This window comes from Cervus canadensis, chromosome 14 (genome assembly GCF_019320065.1).
Source record: "Cervus canadensis isolate Bull #8, Minnesota chromosome 14, ASM1932006v1, whole genome shotgun sequence".
Lineage (NCBI taxonomy): Eukaryota > Metazoa > Chordata > Mammalia > Artiodactyla > Cervidae > Cervus > Cervus canadensis.
In genome coordinates, this window is record NC_057399.1 from 32,314,709 (window position 1) to 32,329,917 (window position 15,209).

Below are 15,209 nucleotides of genomic sequence, written 5' to 3' on the forward strand. Positions count from 1 at the left end.
TCTGGGAGTTGGTGATGGACAGGGAGGCCTGACATGCTGTGGTTCATGGGGTCACAAAGAGTCAGACACGACTGTGTGACTGAACTGAACTGAACCAGATTTTCCATGGTTGTAAACTGTTGATCTTGGGCTTATAATCATGTCCAGTAGAAAAGTCCCTTATAGCTTTCAGGGAAAGCCACAAGACAGTCTGTCACCAACTACAGGATTGGAAAATGAAAGCTGAAATAAGGAATCAGTTCAGTTCAGTCGCTCAGTCGTGTGTGACTCTTTTCAACCCCATGGACTGCAGCATGCCAAGCTTCCCTGTCTATCACCAACTCCTGTAGCTTGCTCAAACTCATGTCCATCGAGTTGGTGATGCCATCTAACCATTTCATCCTCTGTCGTACCCTTCTCCTACTTTCAGTCTTTCCCAACATCAAGGTCTTTTCCAATGAGTCAGTTCTTCGTATCAGGTGGCCAAAGTATTGGGAGTTTCAGCTTCAGCATCAGTCCTTCCAATGAATATTCAGGACTGATTTCCTTTAGGACTGACTGGTTTGATCTCCTTGCAGTCCAAGGGACTCTCAAGAGTCTTCTCCAATACCACAGTTCAAAAGCATCAATTCTTTGGCGACCAGCTTTCTTTATAGTCCAACTCTCACATCCATACATGACTACTAGAAAAACCATAGCTTTGACTATATGGACCTTTGTCAGCAAAGTAATGTCTCTGCTTTTTAATATGTTCTCTAGGTTGACCATAGCTTTTCTTCCAAGGGGCAAGCATCTTTTAATTTCATGGCTGCAGTCACCATCTGCAGTGATTTCAGAGCCCAAGAAAAGAACTTCTCTCACTGTTTACATTGTTTCTCCATCTATTTGCCATGGAATGATGGGATGGATGCCATGATCTTAGTTTTCTGAATGTTGAGCTTTAGCCAACTTTTTCACTCTCCTCTTTCATCAAGAGGCTCTTTAGTTCCTCTTAACTTTCTGCCGTAAGGGTGGTGTCATCTGCATATCTGAGGTTATTGATATTTCTCCCAGCAATTTTGATTCCAGCTTATGTTTCATCTAGCCCAGCATTTCGCATGATGGACTCCGCATATAAGTTAAATAAGCAGGGTGACAATATACAGTCTTGACATACTCCTTTCCCAATTTGGAACCAGTCTGTTGTTCCATGTCCGGTTCTAACTGTTGCTTCTTGATCTGCATACAGATTTCTCAGGAGGCAGGTACAGTGGTCTGGTATTTCCACCACTTGAAGAATTTTCCACTGTTTGTTGTGATCTACACAGTCAAAGGCTTTGGCGTAATCAATAAAGCAGTAGATGTTTTTTCTGGAACTCTTGCTTTTTCTATGATCCAATGGATGTTGGCAATTTGATAATAAGGAATGACTGATTTGATAATAAGGAAATAAGGAATGACTGGTCCCAAAGAAGAAAAATGAAGTCACTTTGCCAGAGCACCTCAAGCAGGATTCAGTGGATAATTATTAAACAGTTATTGATTGATTTCCTTTTTGGAATTAGCAAGCCAGAACCATCTGTAGGGAAAGTAGCTTAGAAAATTTTTGAATGGTTTACAGAGGTGGCAAATTATCAGGACATGATGGGGCTTTTTGAAAGTAAAATCTTCCCTGGTTATTTAAAGGAGGGGCTTTTTAATCTCCTCAGAAATCTGTATCCCAGAAGATAAAACCCAAAAAATAAAATCTTGGGACTTAATGCAAGGTTGTTTTAAATGAAAAGAAAAATTTCACATAAAGCTAAGAAAGAAGTTGGCTTGGAGTGGGGAAGGGAGGGCAGTGAAAAGAGGCTGATCCTAATTAAAGGTTAGATTCTGTCAGAAAGACCAATGTAAAGAATCTTAGGGACAGAGATTCAATTAATGATGTGTGTGGGGCGAGGGGTGGTGAAAAAGACCGGGAAAAAGAACCCCGAGGAAAGAGTGTGATTTGGGGCAAAGAGGGGAGGTTCGTCGGTCTCTCTTACCGCCCGGATCTGAAGTTCCACCACCACCTCCAAAGGCATAGTTCCCTACGTGGGTGAAAGGGCAGGAATGAAAAGATCCTTTTGTGCTGAGCCTTGGAGCGATTTTCTTAGTTTAACTCAATCCCTGGAGCAAATGTTCCCAGCAGTTTCCACAGCCCCTCCCCACCCCTTGTAACCCCATCAGTCCCCCGCCCCCAGCCCAGGTCCCTCCCACCAGGACTGGTCTCACACGGCAGGAGCTGGAGCCAAGGCTTCCAGAAGGCAGAAGCGTCCTGTTGCCATGGACACTCAAACGGGCACCCTTCCACCCTGGAATGCGCCAGAGGTCCCTGCGCACGCGCGTGAGCCTCCAGCGCTCTACTTGGAACTCCGCGTCGCAACATCAGCTTCCCAGACTGCACGCTGGCGGGAGGGCACGTCCCTGTGTACTGCCCCGGTCGCCTGATCAAGAGATGCCAAGAGTCCTAGTTTCCTTTCCGCCACTCTTTCCATCAACTCTTTAGGGCCCCAATCACTAGGTTAAAATATTTACAGTGTCCATTCTAAAAGTTTAGTGTGATCATAGTTCCCTTATGATTTAAAGCGCTGCCTGTTTTATGTAGCTATATGACCCCCAAGCCCTGGAAATTCTGTAACAATTCCAATTAATATAGATGGGGCTTCCTTGGTGGCTCAGTGGTAAAGAATCTACCTGCAATGCAAGAGAGGCAAGAGATGCAGGTTCGACCCCTAGGTTGGAACGATCCCCTGGCGAAGGAAATAGCAACCCACTCCAATATTCTTGCCTAGAGAATCCCAGGGACAGAGGAGCCTGGTGGGCTACAGTTCATGGGGTCGCAAAGAGTCTGACACAACTAAGCACAGCATACAGCACAGCAGAGGTACTCTCTTATGAAATGTTACCTCCTCATGTTTGGTTCAGAAAACATGGCCACCCACTATCAATAAGAAATGAAACCCATGTTAACTGAAAAATGCAAGGACAACTCTTAGAGAAGTTTAAAAGTTAGGTATCCTGTTCTAGTCACAATAGAAATATTTTTCAGTCTCTCTGCTGGGATTTAGTTAACTTAAAGCAAGCACTGAATTACATTATCTCCCAATCAGTAGTTACCATAGTTGCCAAAGCCAGGGTTACACTGTAAAAACCATCAGAGGTAGAAGGCAAGGCAAAGTTCTTAACCAGAAGAGAAAAAAGCACTTTTTTCTTATTCACTGTATTTAAGACAAAACAGAAGGAAAAGAGGAGGGAGTGGCTGCTTCTAGCTAATCAAAAAAAAATCTGGGAGGATCAATACTCTCTCTAAAAAGCAAACAACAAAATGTATTGGAATTTAGTCATTTATTACTAATATTTTGCATTAGAGATTTATACAAATAGTGGAAATTTGAGTGTATAAAGATAACCTGAGACAAGAATTAAGTATTCATTTTGGCAACCAGAATGACTTTCCCTAGGGAAAAACTCATTATGATGAACGAAGATGTATTGTGTCCATACCCAGTGCTCAATGATCCGTCTGTCTGCATATGGAGAGGCACACCAGTGGGTACTTACAATATTTAGAGCACTGATTTGTCAGCTCACAACAGCTTGCTAGCACCCTTACTAATGAAGTTATATACAGGGACAGGACCTGCCCTGACCCTCACAAGTGCATCATCAACACCAATGCTAAGATATCAAGGAGACTGACAAACAAAACCTGAATATTATATATGTACATGGCTAGACAAAATAGAAGGGAGGAATCAATCTTTCCTGAGAACCTGCAAAATGCTAGGGTTGCATATGGTAATTAAATTCACCCCCACAATAATGTTTTGAAGGAGATATTATCCTTATTTACAGATGCAGAATCTGAGGCCAGACAGCCATTTGTCCAACATCACACAGTTGAAGGGAAGGAGCCACCCTTGAATCCAGGTGTGCCCTACCATGTCACTGCCCTTGCAACAATCTATTGATCCCGAGACACAATGTCCCATTCTATGCTCTTCCTAGCCCTTAACTGGACTCTTCTCCCGTAACTGGACTCTCCTTGATAAAACTGAAATCTCCTTGCTTGGCTCCTAAGACACAGCTCTTTTCTGGTTCCCCTCCAACTCTGTGGCCATTTTTCCTCTGTCTCTATTCATCCTTCTCTCCCTGGCAAAGCAGTGTTTCTGGTTCTTTCTTTTCCTCACTCTATATTCTTTACCGAGGGTATCATCCGATGTAGGAATGGATTACCAAATGTACACAGATTTACATATCCCACCCAAGCTTCTCTTATGTTCTCCCAGACAAGGTGGAATCTATTGCATATATATATATATATGTAATACATATTACACATACTACATGTAATACATATTACACATATATGTATCTATGTATGTGTGTGTGTGTGTGTGTGTGTGTGTGTGTTTGTTTCTCAGTCTCTAATTCATGTCCGAATCTTTGCAACCTCATGGACTGCAGCACACTAGGCTACCCTGTCGTTCCCAATCTTTTGGAGTTTGCTCTTCCTTTGCGTGTGTGTGTGCGTGTATAAGGAAATGGCAACCCACTCCAATATTCTTGCCTGGAGAATCCCATGAACAGAGGAGCCTGGCAGGCTATAGTCCAGAGGGTCTCAAGAGATGGACACAACTTATCAACTAAACCACCGTGTGTGTGTGTGTGTGTGTGTGTGTGTGTGTGTGTGTGTGTGTGTGTGTGTATTCTCTTTCTGGAAACTGCAACAATAGCAGTTTTCATTTGTTCCTGTGATTGTTGATTACTATTTGTCTCTGTGAACTGTCAGCTCTACATGGCTAAGTTTATATCCTAAATACCTAACATAGTAGATGCTCAATAATTATCCTGATCAGATGTTAAGTACAGAGATGGTCAAGCCAGTCTATAGGGTTTAAAGTATATGCATAACAGGAGGGCCCACCACTACAGTGCAAACTAAAGAGGCAAAATGGGAAAGGACCGAGCACAGCTACCTATGCTAATCTGCCACAGGGGTATTTCATGAATTGACAGGAAATACTTGACTCTGTTCATTTTCCCCACCACAGTTACTTGAGGCACTCAGCTGAGAGAGAGATGCATAAGTTGCTCCATACACAATGCCTCTGGCACACATGGCCACCTCCACTTGGAGACCAAGCAAAACCACTGGACTGTCACCACTCACAGAGACTGGCTTTACCAGCTGCGTAGGCACCTGTGTAGGTGGCAGAACTGAACAACTGTTATTCCCAGAGTGTTTCTGCAGTGCATTCTGGTCAGCAGTTAAACAGCATTGCAGAAATGACACATCAGTAATACATCCTACTCACATCGTGGCCACTGCCAAGAAAATGGTGCATGCCCCAGAGGGGAATTTTCCAAAGAGTTCATTTCAGTGAGCAAAGAAGAAAAGTATGAGAGAGAATTATAGCTGAGATTTTCCTTTTATCTAAAATAATTTAACTACAAGACACTAAATTGTAAATATTTCTTTTCAAATAATGTAGGAAGGAGAATTAGTATGAGGGAAGGAAACCATTTTTTAAAAAGGGAACTACTAGTGGCAGGAATGTGTGAAAATACATTCATATGTTGTTATAGGAGTGTAAATACATAAAGTGTATTAATTTCCTATGACTACTAAAACAAACCACCACAACTTCATGACTTAAAGCAAGAAAAACGTATACCTTTTCATTTCGTGCATCAGAAATCCAACACAGAGCTTTAAAAGCAAAATGTGAGGGCTTCATTCCTTGCCTTTTCAAGCGGGCTGCCTTCATTCCTTGACTCATAGCTCCCTTCCTTCATTTTCAAAGTGAGCAACATTGAACCAAGTCCTTTTCATCCTACCATCTTTCTGGTTCCACTTTTAATGACCTTTGCAACAATACAGGACCCACTATCTAATCCAGGTCAATTTCCCAATTTTGAGGTCAGCATATTAGAAATCTTAATTCCATCTGCAAGTTGATCTGTCATGGAAGGTAATAATATTCCCAGGTTCCAGGGATTAGGACATGGATATCTTTGGGGCCATTATTCTATCACATATAACTTCTCTGGAAAGCAATTTGTTAATATCTATCAAAATTTTTTATTTGACTCAGGAATTCTACTGATATTAATAGGAATACATATATATGGGTATACTTTCACAAGTATACAAAAATATACGCTGCAACACTACTTGTAGTTAAAAAATACAGGAAACCATAGAGGTTCATTAAGTATGGTCAATTAAATCAACTATGGTTAGGCCTCAGTGGCGGCAGCGTGGCACAGGAGCAGCCGAGAGGAGACACCCCACATCCAAGGTCATGAGCGGCGGCCGAGAAGAGATACCCCACATCCAAATTCAGGAGTGGTGGCCATGAAGAGATACCACATGTCCAAGGTCAGGAGCAGCAGCTTGCTAGAGCAGCCGTGAAGAGAAATCCCACATCCAAGGTAAGAGAAACCCAAGTAAGATGGTAGGCGCTGAGAGAGGGCATCAGAGGGCAGACAGACTGAAGCCACAATCACAGACAACTAGCCAATCTGATCACATGGACCACAGCCTTGTCTAACTCAATGAAACTAAGCCATGCCATGTGGGGCTACCCAAGACAGACGGGTCATGGTGGAGAGGTCTGACAGAATGTGGTCCACTGGAGAAGGGAAAGGCAAACCACTTCAGTATTCTTGCCTTGAGAACCCCATGAACAGTATGAAAAGGCAAAAGATACGACACTGAAAGATGAACTCCCCAGGTCGGTAGGTGCCCAATATGCTACTGGAGAAATAACTCCAGAAAGAATGAAGGGATGGAGCTAAAGCAAAAACAGCTCCCAGTTGTGGATGTGACTGGTGATAGAAGCAAGGTCTGATGCTGTAAAGAGCAATATTGCATAGGAACCTGGAATGTTAGGTCCATGAATCAAGGCAAATTGGAAATGGTCAAACAGGAGATGGCAAAAGTGAATGTCAACATTCTAGGAATCAGCAAACTAACATGGACTGGAATGGGTGAATTTAACTCAGATGACCATTATATCTACTACTGTGGGCAAGAATCCCTTAGAAGAAATGGAGTAGCCCTTATAGTCAACAAAAGAGCCCGAAATGCAGTAATTGGATGCAATCTCAAAAATGACAGAATGATCTCTTCGTTTTTAAGGCAAACCAGTCAATATCACAGTAATCCAAGCCTATGCCCCAACCAGTAACGCTGAAGAAGCTGAAAAGTTCTATGAAGACCTACAAGACCTTTTAGAACTAACACCCAAAAAAGATGTCTTTTTCATTATAGGGGTCTGGAATGCAAAAGTAGGAAGTCAAGAAACACCTGGAGTAACAGGCAAATTTGGCCTTGGATTACAGAATGAAACAGAGCAAAGGATAATAAGAGTTTTGCCAAGAGAACACACTGGTCATAGCAAACACCCTCTTCCAACAACACAAGAGAAGACTCTACACATAGACATCACCAGATGGTCAGTGCTGAAATCAGACTGATGATATTCTTTCCAGCCAAAGATGGAGAAGCTCTATACAGTCAGCAAAAACAAGACCGGGAGCTGACTGTGGCTCAGATCATGAACTCCTTATTGCCAAATTCAGACTAAAATTGAAGAAAGTAGGGAAAACCACTAGACCATTCAGGTATGATCTAAATCAAATCCCTTATGATTACACAGTGGAAATGAGAAATAGATTTAAGGGACTAGATCTGTTAGACAGAGTGCCTGATGAACTATGGATTGAGGTTCGTGACATTGTACAGGAGACAGGGATTAAGACCATCCCCATGGAAAAGAAATGCAAAAAAAGTAAAACAGCTATCTGAGGAGGCCTTCCAAATAGCTGTGAAAAGAAGAGAAGCAAAAAGCAAAGGAGAAAAGGAAAGATATACCCATTTGAATGAAGAGTTCCAAAGAATAGCAAGGAGAGATAAGAAAGGCTTCCTCAGCGATCAATGCAAAGAAATAGAGGAAAACAACAGAATGGGAAAGATTAGAGATATCTTCAAGAAAATTAGAGATATCAAGGGAATATTTCACGCAAATATGGGTTTGATAAAGGACAGAAGTGGTATGGACCTAACAGAAGCAGAAGATATTAAGAAGTGGCAGGAATACACAAAAGAACTGTACAAAAAAAGATCTTCACGACCCAGATAATCACAATGGTGTGATCACTCACCTAGAGCCAGACATCTTGGAATGTGAAGTCAAGTGGGCCGTAGAAAGCATCACTACGAACAAAGTTAGCGGATATGATGGAATTCCAGTTGAGCTAATTCAAATCCTAAAAGATGATGCTGTGAAAGTGCTGCACTCAATATGCCCGCAAATTTGGTAAACTCAGCAGTGGCCACAGGACTGGAAAAGGTCAGTTTTCATTCCAATCCCAAAGAAAGGCAATCCCAAAGAATGCTCAAACTATGACTGAGTGACTGAACTGACTGATGGTTAAGTGTCAAGATGGAACAGTATGCAACATAAGAAAAGAATAAAGCAAAGCTGCAAGTCCCAGCAGTAAAAACTCTAACATACAAGACTAAGAGGGGAAAAAAAAAAGTACAAAACAAAAATGTGTAAAGTGTGCTGCCATTTGGAAGACAAAGAGAATACGATGTGTACCTACGTTCTAAGAATATTTCTGAAAGGAAAATCTAGAAACTACTAACGGTGGTTGTCTCTGGGAAAGAACCTAGAGTAGAAAGATAGAAAACTCACTTTTCATTGAATAGCCTCCCGTTCAGTTCAGTTCAGTCGCTCAGTCGTGTCCGACTCTTTGTGACCCCATGAATCACAGCACACCAGGCCTCCCTGTCCATCACCAACTCCCGGAGTTTACTCAAACTCATGTCCATCGAGTTGGTGATACCATCCAGCCATATCATCCTCTGTCGTCCCCTTCTCCTCATGCTCCCAATCCCTCCCAGCATCAGGGGAACAGCCTTAGGTACTTTTCAAATAATTTTGTAAAATATTTGCATTATCTAGTCTGAAAAGGAAAGCAAATTAAAACAAGTAGAGGGGCCTCCCTGGTGGATCAATGGTAAAGAATCCGCCTGCCAAAGCAGGAGACAGGGGTTCAACCCCTGGTCAGGGAAGATCCCACATGCCATGGAGCAATTAATTAGCCCATGTGCCACAATTACTGAGCCTGTGCTCTAGAGCCCAGGAGCTGCAACTACTGAAGCGTGCGTACTCCAGAGCCTGTGCTCTGCAACAAGAGAACCTACTGCAGTGAGAAGCCCACACCCTGAAACAGTAGCCCCTACTTAGCACAACTAGAGAAAAGCCCAGGCAGCAACAAAGACCCAGCACAGCCATAATAAATAAATAAATAAGTAGAAAATATAAAACAACAGAAAGGATAAATATGGGATAATAGGAAGGACCAGGAGCTGGCTTCTTCAGCACTGGGGCTCCATCTTGTATACTGCATGCTGTGAAAATACACATGCAAGTGTGTCTGCTTTTGCTTCCAGGGTATCTTACTCTGTGATCCCTGGCTGTCTCAGGAATTCTAAAGCCCCTGAAATGATAAGCAACTTTTTATGTACATGCATAGGTGCATTTTCTAGGAAAAGATCCTGTAATTGTCATTGGGCCACCCATATTATCTGACAAGCGGCAGATAAGTAAAGTGGAGCTCTTCTCTCCATCACATTCATGCCCACTTATTAGAGCCAGTTGTCTCTACAAGGTCAGTGTATTCAACAAAAAGTGAGAAAGATCTTCAATGTCCTGTCCTAGGCCATTAGTTTATGTCTGGACTCAAGACACGTTTGTCAGACTCTAGAATCTTTTGTGCCAGTGAATTCTTCATTAGTCAATGTGAATAATACCAGTAAATTGAGTTTTCAAAGTGAGTTGTTCATTAGGATTTGTGAGAAATGCCTTCAAGGCAGGGGGTGGGGGTGGGGAGGAACCTCAAGTACCTAAAACAATCTGGATTATTTCAGCAATAACACAATGCCAGATTACTGATTTTTTTCTTTAAGTGCAGGCCCAGTTTCAAGACTCAGGAACTAATTTTTTTTTTTTAATGTTTCTCCTTCTTCAAGGAATTTCTCTGAAATGTTTTTTTAACAGATTCTTACAGTCTGATACATACATGAGAAAAGTTTACCTTTCTGGTTTTTACTATAAATATATAAAAGAGCTCAATGAGCTATGTTGGGCTCTTTCCTTGGTTCTCATAAACTGCATAAAGATGAAGCTTATATATACATATATTATAAAAATCTTAAAATCACATCCTTTAGGGGAACGTCATATTAGAGGGATCAGGCTGTCACCGTATGAACCCAATGATCAATCTTAACCTCACTAAAGGTGACATCATATGTCTTCTTCCTATGTAATTCATAGGAAGCACTTTTGACAAGAAAGGTGAAGCTGAATACAATTGAGACTCCAGAGCTGCAGGACCTAGTAAGGTAGCCACATATGGCTATTTAAATTTAAATTAACTTAAACTAAATAAAAACTAAAATTCAGTTCCTTACTCACACTGCTGCTGCTGCTGCTGCTGCTGCTGCTGCTGCTGCTGCTAAGTTACTTCAGTCGTGTCCAACTCTGTGTGACCCCATAGACGGCAGCCCATCAGGCTCCCCCGTCCCTGGGATTCTCCAGGCAAGAACACTGGAGTGGGTTGCCATTTCCTTCTCCAAAGCATGAAAATTAAAAGTGAAAGTGAAGTCGCTCAGTGGTGTCCTACTCTTAGCGACCCCATGGACCACAGCCTACCAGGCTCCTCCGTCCAAGGGATTTTCTAGGCAAGAGTACTGGAATGGGGTGCCGCTGCCTTCTCCGTTACTCACACTAGTCCCCTCTAAAGTGCTCAATAGCCACAATGGCGAGTGGCTATTGTATTGGATACTGCAAGTCGAATATTCCTATAATCACAGAAACTTCTATTGAGCAGTGTTGCTCTAGAGCTAACTTCACTTCACAGAGGTTAGAGAAACATGTTAATGACATCACAAGAAAGCAAACACACATATCTAGAATGTGAAACATCCCATAAGACAACTAACCCAGTTAACCTGCAACAAGTCAATGATATAAAAAAAAAAAAAAGAAAGTGGGGTGGAGAAATGTTCTAGATTAAAAGATACAAGCTCTGGCAACCAAATGCAATATGTGGACTCTGTTGGAACACTGTTTAGACAAATCAACTTAAATAGAATATTTAACACTTTTGGGGAAATTTGATTATGGCTATAATACCAAGCAATTAATTAATTAATCAAAATTAATTTTGATAGGTATGATATGTCCCTTTGTTTATGGAAGCGAAATATCAACACTGTTTAGAGATGAATATTAAAGTATGTAGCAGAAAAGATCTCATGTTTAAGGCTTTGTTTCCAAATACTCCCACAAATGAATAAAATGAAGAAAGGAAATGTAGCAAAATATTTATAATTGTTAACCTGGTGATGGATATAAGGAATATACTATAATTCTATACTTTTGTGTACTTAAAAATATTCATAGTAACAATTTAAAAATCTTTAACACATATTTAAATAGGAAAAGTAATCATATCTTTATGTAACTTTCATTGTCTTAAAATAGCCCATCAAAAGAGGATTCTTGATGGCATCACTATGAATTCCCTTCAACAGAAGTCTTGCTGTTGGTCACTAAATCTGTCTGACTCTTTTGCAACCCCATGGACTGTAGCCCACTAGGCTCCTCTGTCCATGGCATTTCTCAGGCTAGAATACTGGGAAGTGGGTTGCCATTTCCTTCTCCAGGGAGATCTTCCCAATTCAGGGATCAAACCTGTGTCTCCTACACTGGCAGGCAGATTCTTTACCAATGAGCCACCAGGGAAGCCCAACAGAAGTCTTACATAAACTAGAAGAGAAAACATGGTGGATCTATTTACCTTAAATTCAGATAACATAAGAAAATTATTGCGGTCTGTAGTACTTTATAAGTAATTTAAAAAAGAAGTAATGCATTAAAAAGAACCATGGTCTCTGCCTGAACAGCCAAAAGACAGGCTGGCAATTTGAGTATTTCTTTAAGCATACATACTTCTTGAGAATTTCTCCCAAGAATCAGGAATGCTTCTAGGGAAGGAACTAAATTGTAACTGAACAGCTTTTAACAATCTTCAAGTCATTTGGGATCTGGACTTACATGAGCTCTACTTCACAAACTTTTATCAGAGTTCATGAGTCAAACTCCTATTACTCTCGGCTTCTGCTTTGACTGACTGGCATTTGTAGGCTCAATACTTACTTAATGATACTGTACAAAACCTTCCACAAGGACTGCCCTTGGGCATTCTGGACAATATATATAATCTATATTTTTCCATTGTAAAGTAATCTCTATTCAGGAAAAATTAATTTGCTCCTTTGAGTTTCATCTGGCTAGTTCTATGTCCATGGAATTAACAGGCTAATTATGACCAAAAGCAATTTCCAAGGAATTATATTATCCAATATAAGAAAGCAGAAAAGAGTCTGATTTAGTTCCAAGAATTGTAAAAAGTATCCACTGTACTTGGGCACAAGATTTAGGCCCCAAAGTCAGCCATGGCTAAGATGAGGCTACTTATATCCACCCTATCTTCTCCTACCAAAACATAATTCTTCCCATTCCCATTTTACCCTCTTTTATCTCTGTGTAATCCTACACCTTTCTTTTCATACTTGTTCCCCTTTCTTTTCATACTTGTTTCCATTCATTTGTTCCCTATTCATCCATCCCGCACACATTATTGAGTACCTATTATGTGCTAGGTACCATTCTGGACAATGGAGGTACAAGACTGAACAAGAAACAATCTATGCCCTTGTGGACCTCACTTGCTAGTCAGGCACAAAGTGAAAGTGAAAGTCACTCAGTCATGTTCAACTCTTTGTGACCCCATGGACTATACAGTCCATGGAATTCTCCAGGCCAGAATACTGGAGTGGGTAGCCTTTCCCTTCTCCAGGGGATCTTCCCAAACAAGAGATTGAACCCAGGTCTCCCATATTGCAGGCAGATTCTTTACCACTTGAGCCACCAGGGAAGCCCAAGAATACTGGAGTAGGTAGCCTATCCCTTCTCCAGCGGATCTTCCCAACCCAGGAACCGAACCAGGGTCTCCTGCATTGCAGGCAGATTCTTTATCAGCTGAGCCACTAGTTGGGTAAGAAATAAAATAAATACGTGACTACAGATAAGATAATAACAGTGTGACAAATACTAGGGAGGAAATGCCAAGTTAGGGGTGAGATAAAAAGTTACAGGGTAGAGGGAATAAGAACCTAATTGCAACTCAGTGGACAGGTCAGCCTAAGGGTATGACAGTTGATCTAAGATCTAAAAAGAAAAGCACGACCACTAAGAAGACTTTTAAAGAGCAAACATACTCCAGCAAAGGGAACAACACATGTGGAAGGCCAGGAGTCAGGAAAGAAATGATATATTTGAGGAACTGAAAGGCCAATGAGCATACTAAGAGAAACTTGGGCAGGGGGTAGAGGAAGTTAAGAAATTAACTCAAGAGTTAGGCTAGCACTAGACAGGGTTAGTGTTGTGAAAGACAACGTGATTGCCTCCCTAAGAGCCATAAGCTCTTTTTCTTTGCCAGTGGAACCCTGGTTTTGCATGGGTGGTGATGCATCTAGCTCCAGGGAATGAATCACAATTTATTTAAGCCAGTTCTGGCCAATGATATATAAGGGTAAGTCACTGGAAGTTTTTCAAATAATAAAAAGTCACAAGTGAGGGGAGCTGTTGTCTTCTCCCTTCCTACTTGAGGTGCTATAATGTTTTTTCCTAGGCGTTCACTACTAAACTCAAAAGGTTTAGTCACAGTGCTCCTCAACTTTCATTTGTAATTAATTATTAAGGTATAACATATATTCATTGGAAAATACTGGAGCAGCACAGTACAGGAAAGCTAAAAGTAGAAAGTAAAGATGCTCAGTGACTTCCTTGGCAGTCCAATGGATAAAACCCCTAAGGCAAGTTTCCCTGGGTGAGATCTTTGGTCTGAGAACTAAGATCCCACATACTGCTGGGCACTGCCAAATTTTTTTAACTTTTTTTTAAAATGTAAAGATTCTCAGAAACTTTCCTCCCCAGCCCTACTCACCAGGAGTAATCATTAATAATTCTTGTTTATCCTCCAGGAACTTTCTATCACACGTGTACACACAAATTGTTTTTACACAAACTGAATTATTGTGTCTTGCAGATACGTATAGCTATATAAATATACATCTAAGAAAGTTGCCTTTTTTACTCACATTTTGGAGATATTTCTATACCAGCACATTTATATATACTTCCTTCTTTTTGTTCCTTGCCACCAAAAAAAAAAAGAAAAAAACTACAATAAACACCTTTGTGGATATATCACTGGTTACTGGTACAAAATAATTGTTGGATAATTTCCCGGTAATTAAACTGCCAAATTAAAGCATTTAATCCTCTGATACTGTCAAATTACCCATCGGAAAGGTTACATATGTGATATTCTAACAGCATTTCCTCACATCTTGTCTACATTCGGTGTTTACAAACTTCAAAAGATTGAAAACATAGCGTCTGGTTATTTTTATTTAGGTCTTTAATTATTTTGGGGGTCTCTTATTATTAAGTAGGACAACAATGTCTGATTGTTAAACCCGCAAAAGTTTTTCAAGTCATATACCCTGAGGTGACCCCACCTCTTCCCCTTAAAATTTGTGACCTTAGGCAAGCTGTGTCTATTCGCCTCAGAAAAGGGGGATAACGGGAGCACAAAGCTTTACGACTAAACGGCATATCTAGAAATACAAGGAATCCCTCCCTATACATTCGTTATTAGTGGTACTCATTACTCGGTATTTTTTAAGCCCCTCAGTATTTTATCTTTGGCATACTCCTCCCTCCCAAGCTCGCAGAATCCTCGTTGCTTGTAACTCGAAATGAGAGGAAAATTGGCTGTTTTTCAAAATTCTCTTCCCTTCAACCCCCCCTACCGCCACCGCCGCTTCAGAAACTGGTTTACATATCCTTAATAAGTACGGGAATGAGTTGCAGGTTTTAAACAATACGCAAAGTGGAAAGCTTGATCCGAGCACCTCTCGATCTTCTAGGACCCACTGTTTACTGCGTAAGAAACTCCAGATAACCAGTATTTAATACGACATGACCCTCAGCGCCAGGGAGAGTAAATCAGCACCGCTGAAGGGATTCGTAAAAAGAAGTTTTAAACAAGTGAGCAGTCCAAACCCAACCCCT

General features: G+C 41.1%; 1 protein-coding gene across 4 annotated transcripts in view; it reads right to left on the reverse strand.

The window, feature by feature from the left end:
• SPATA6L (spermatogenesis associated 6 like) overlaps positions 1–15,164 on the reverse strand; it is a 72,205-nt gene extending 57,041 nt beyond the window's left edge. For 2 of the 4 annotated variants that reach the window (XM_043487145.1, XM_043487143.1), the window contains exons 1-4: positions 15,050–15,164; positions 14,231–14,285; positions 2,217–2,426; positions 1,986–2,030 (exon numbers count right to left, since the gene is read on the reverse strand). In XM_043487145.1, coding sequence (XP_043343080.1) covers positions 1,986–2,030; positions 2,217–2,267 — 96 coding nt within the window. In that variant the 5' untranslated portion in view covers positions 2,268–2,426; positions 14,231–14,285; positions 15,050–15,164. Of the gene's footprint in view, positions 1–1,985; positions 2,121–2,216; positions 2,427–14,230; positions 14,286–15,049 lie in introns of those variants that run through there. The other 2 variants (XM_043487144.1, XM_043487146.1) reach the window with 2 other exon arrangements.
• Between the last annotated feature and the right edge of the window lie 45 nt (positions 15,165–15,209).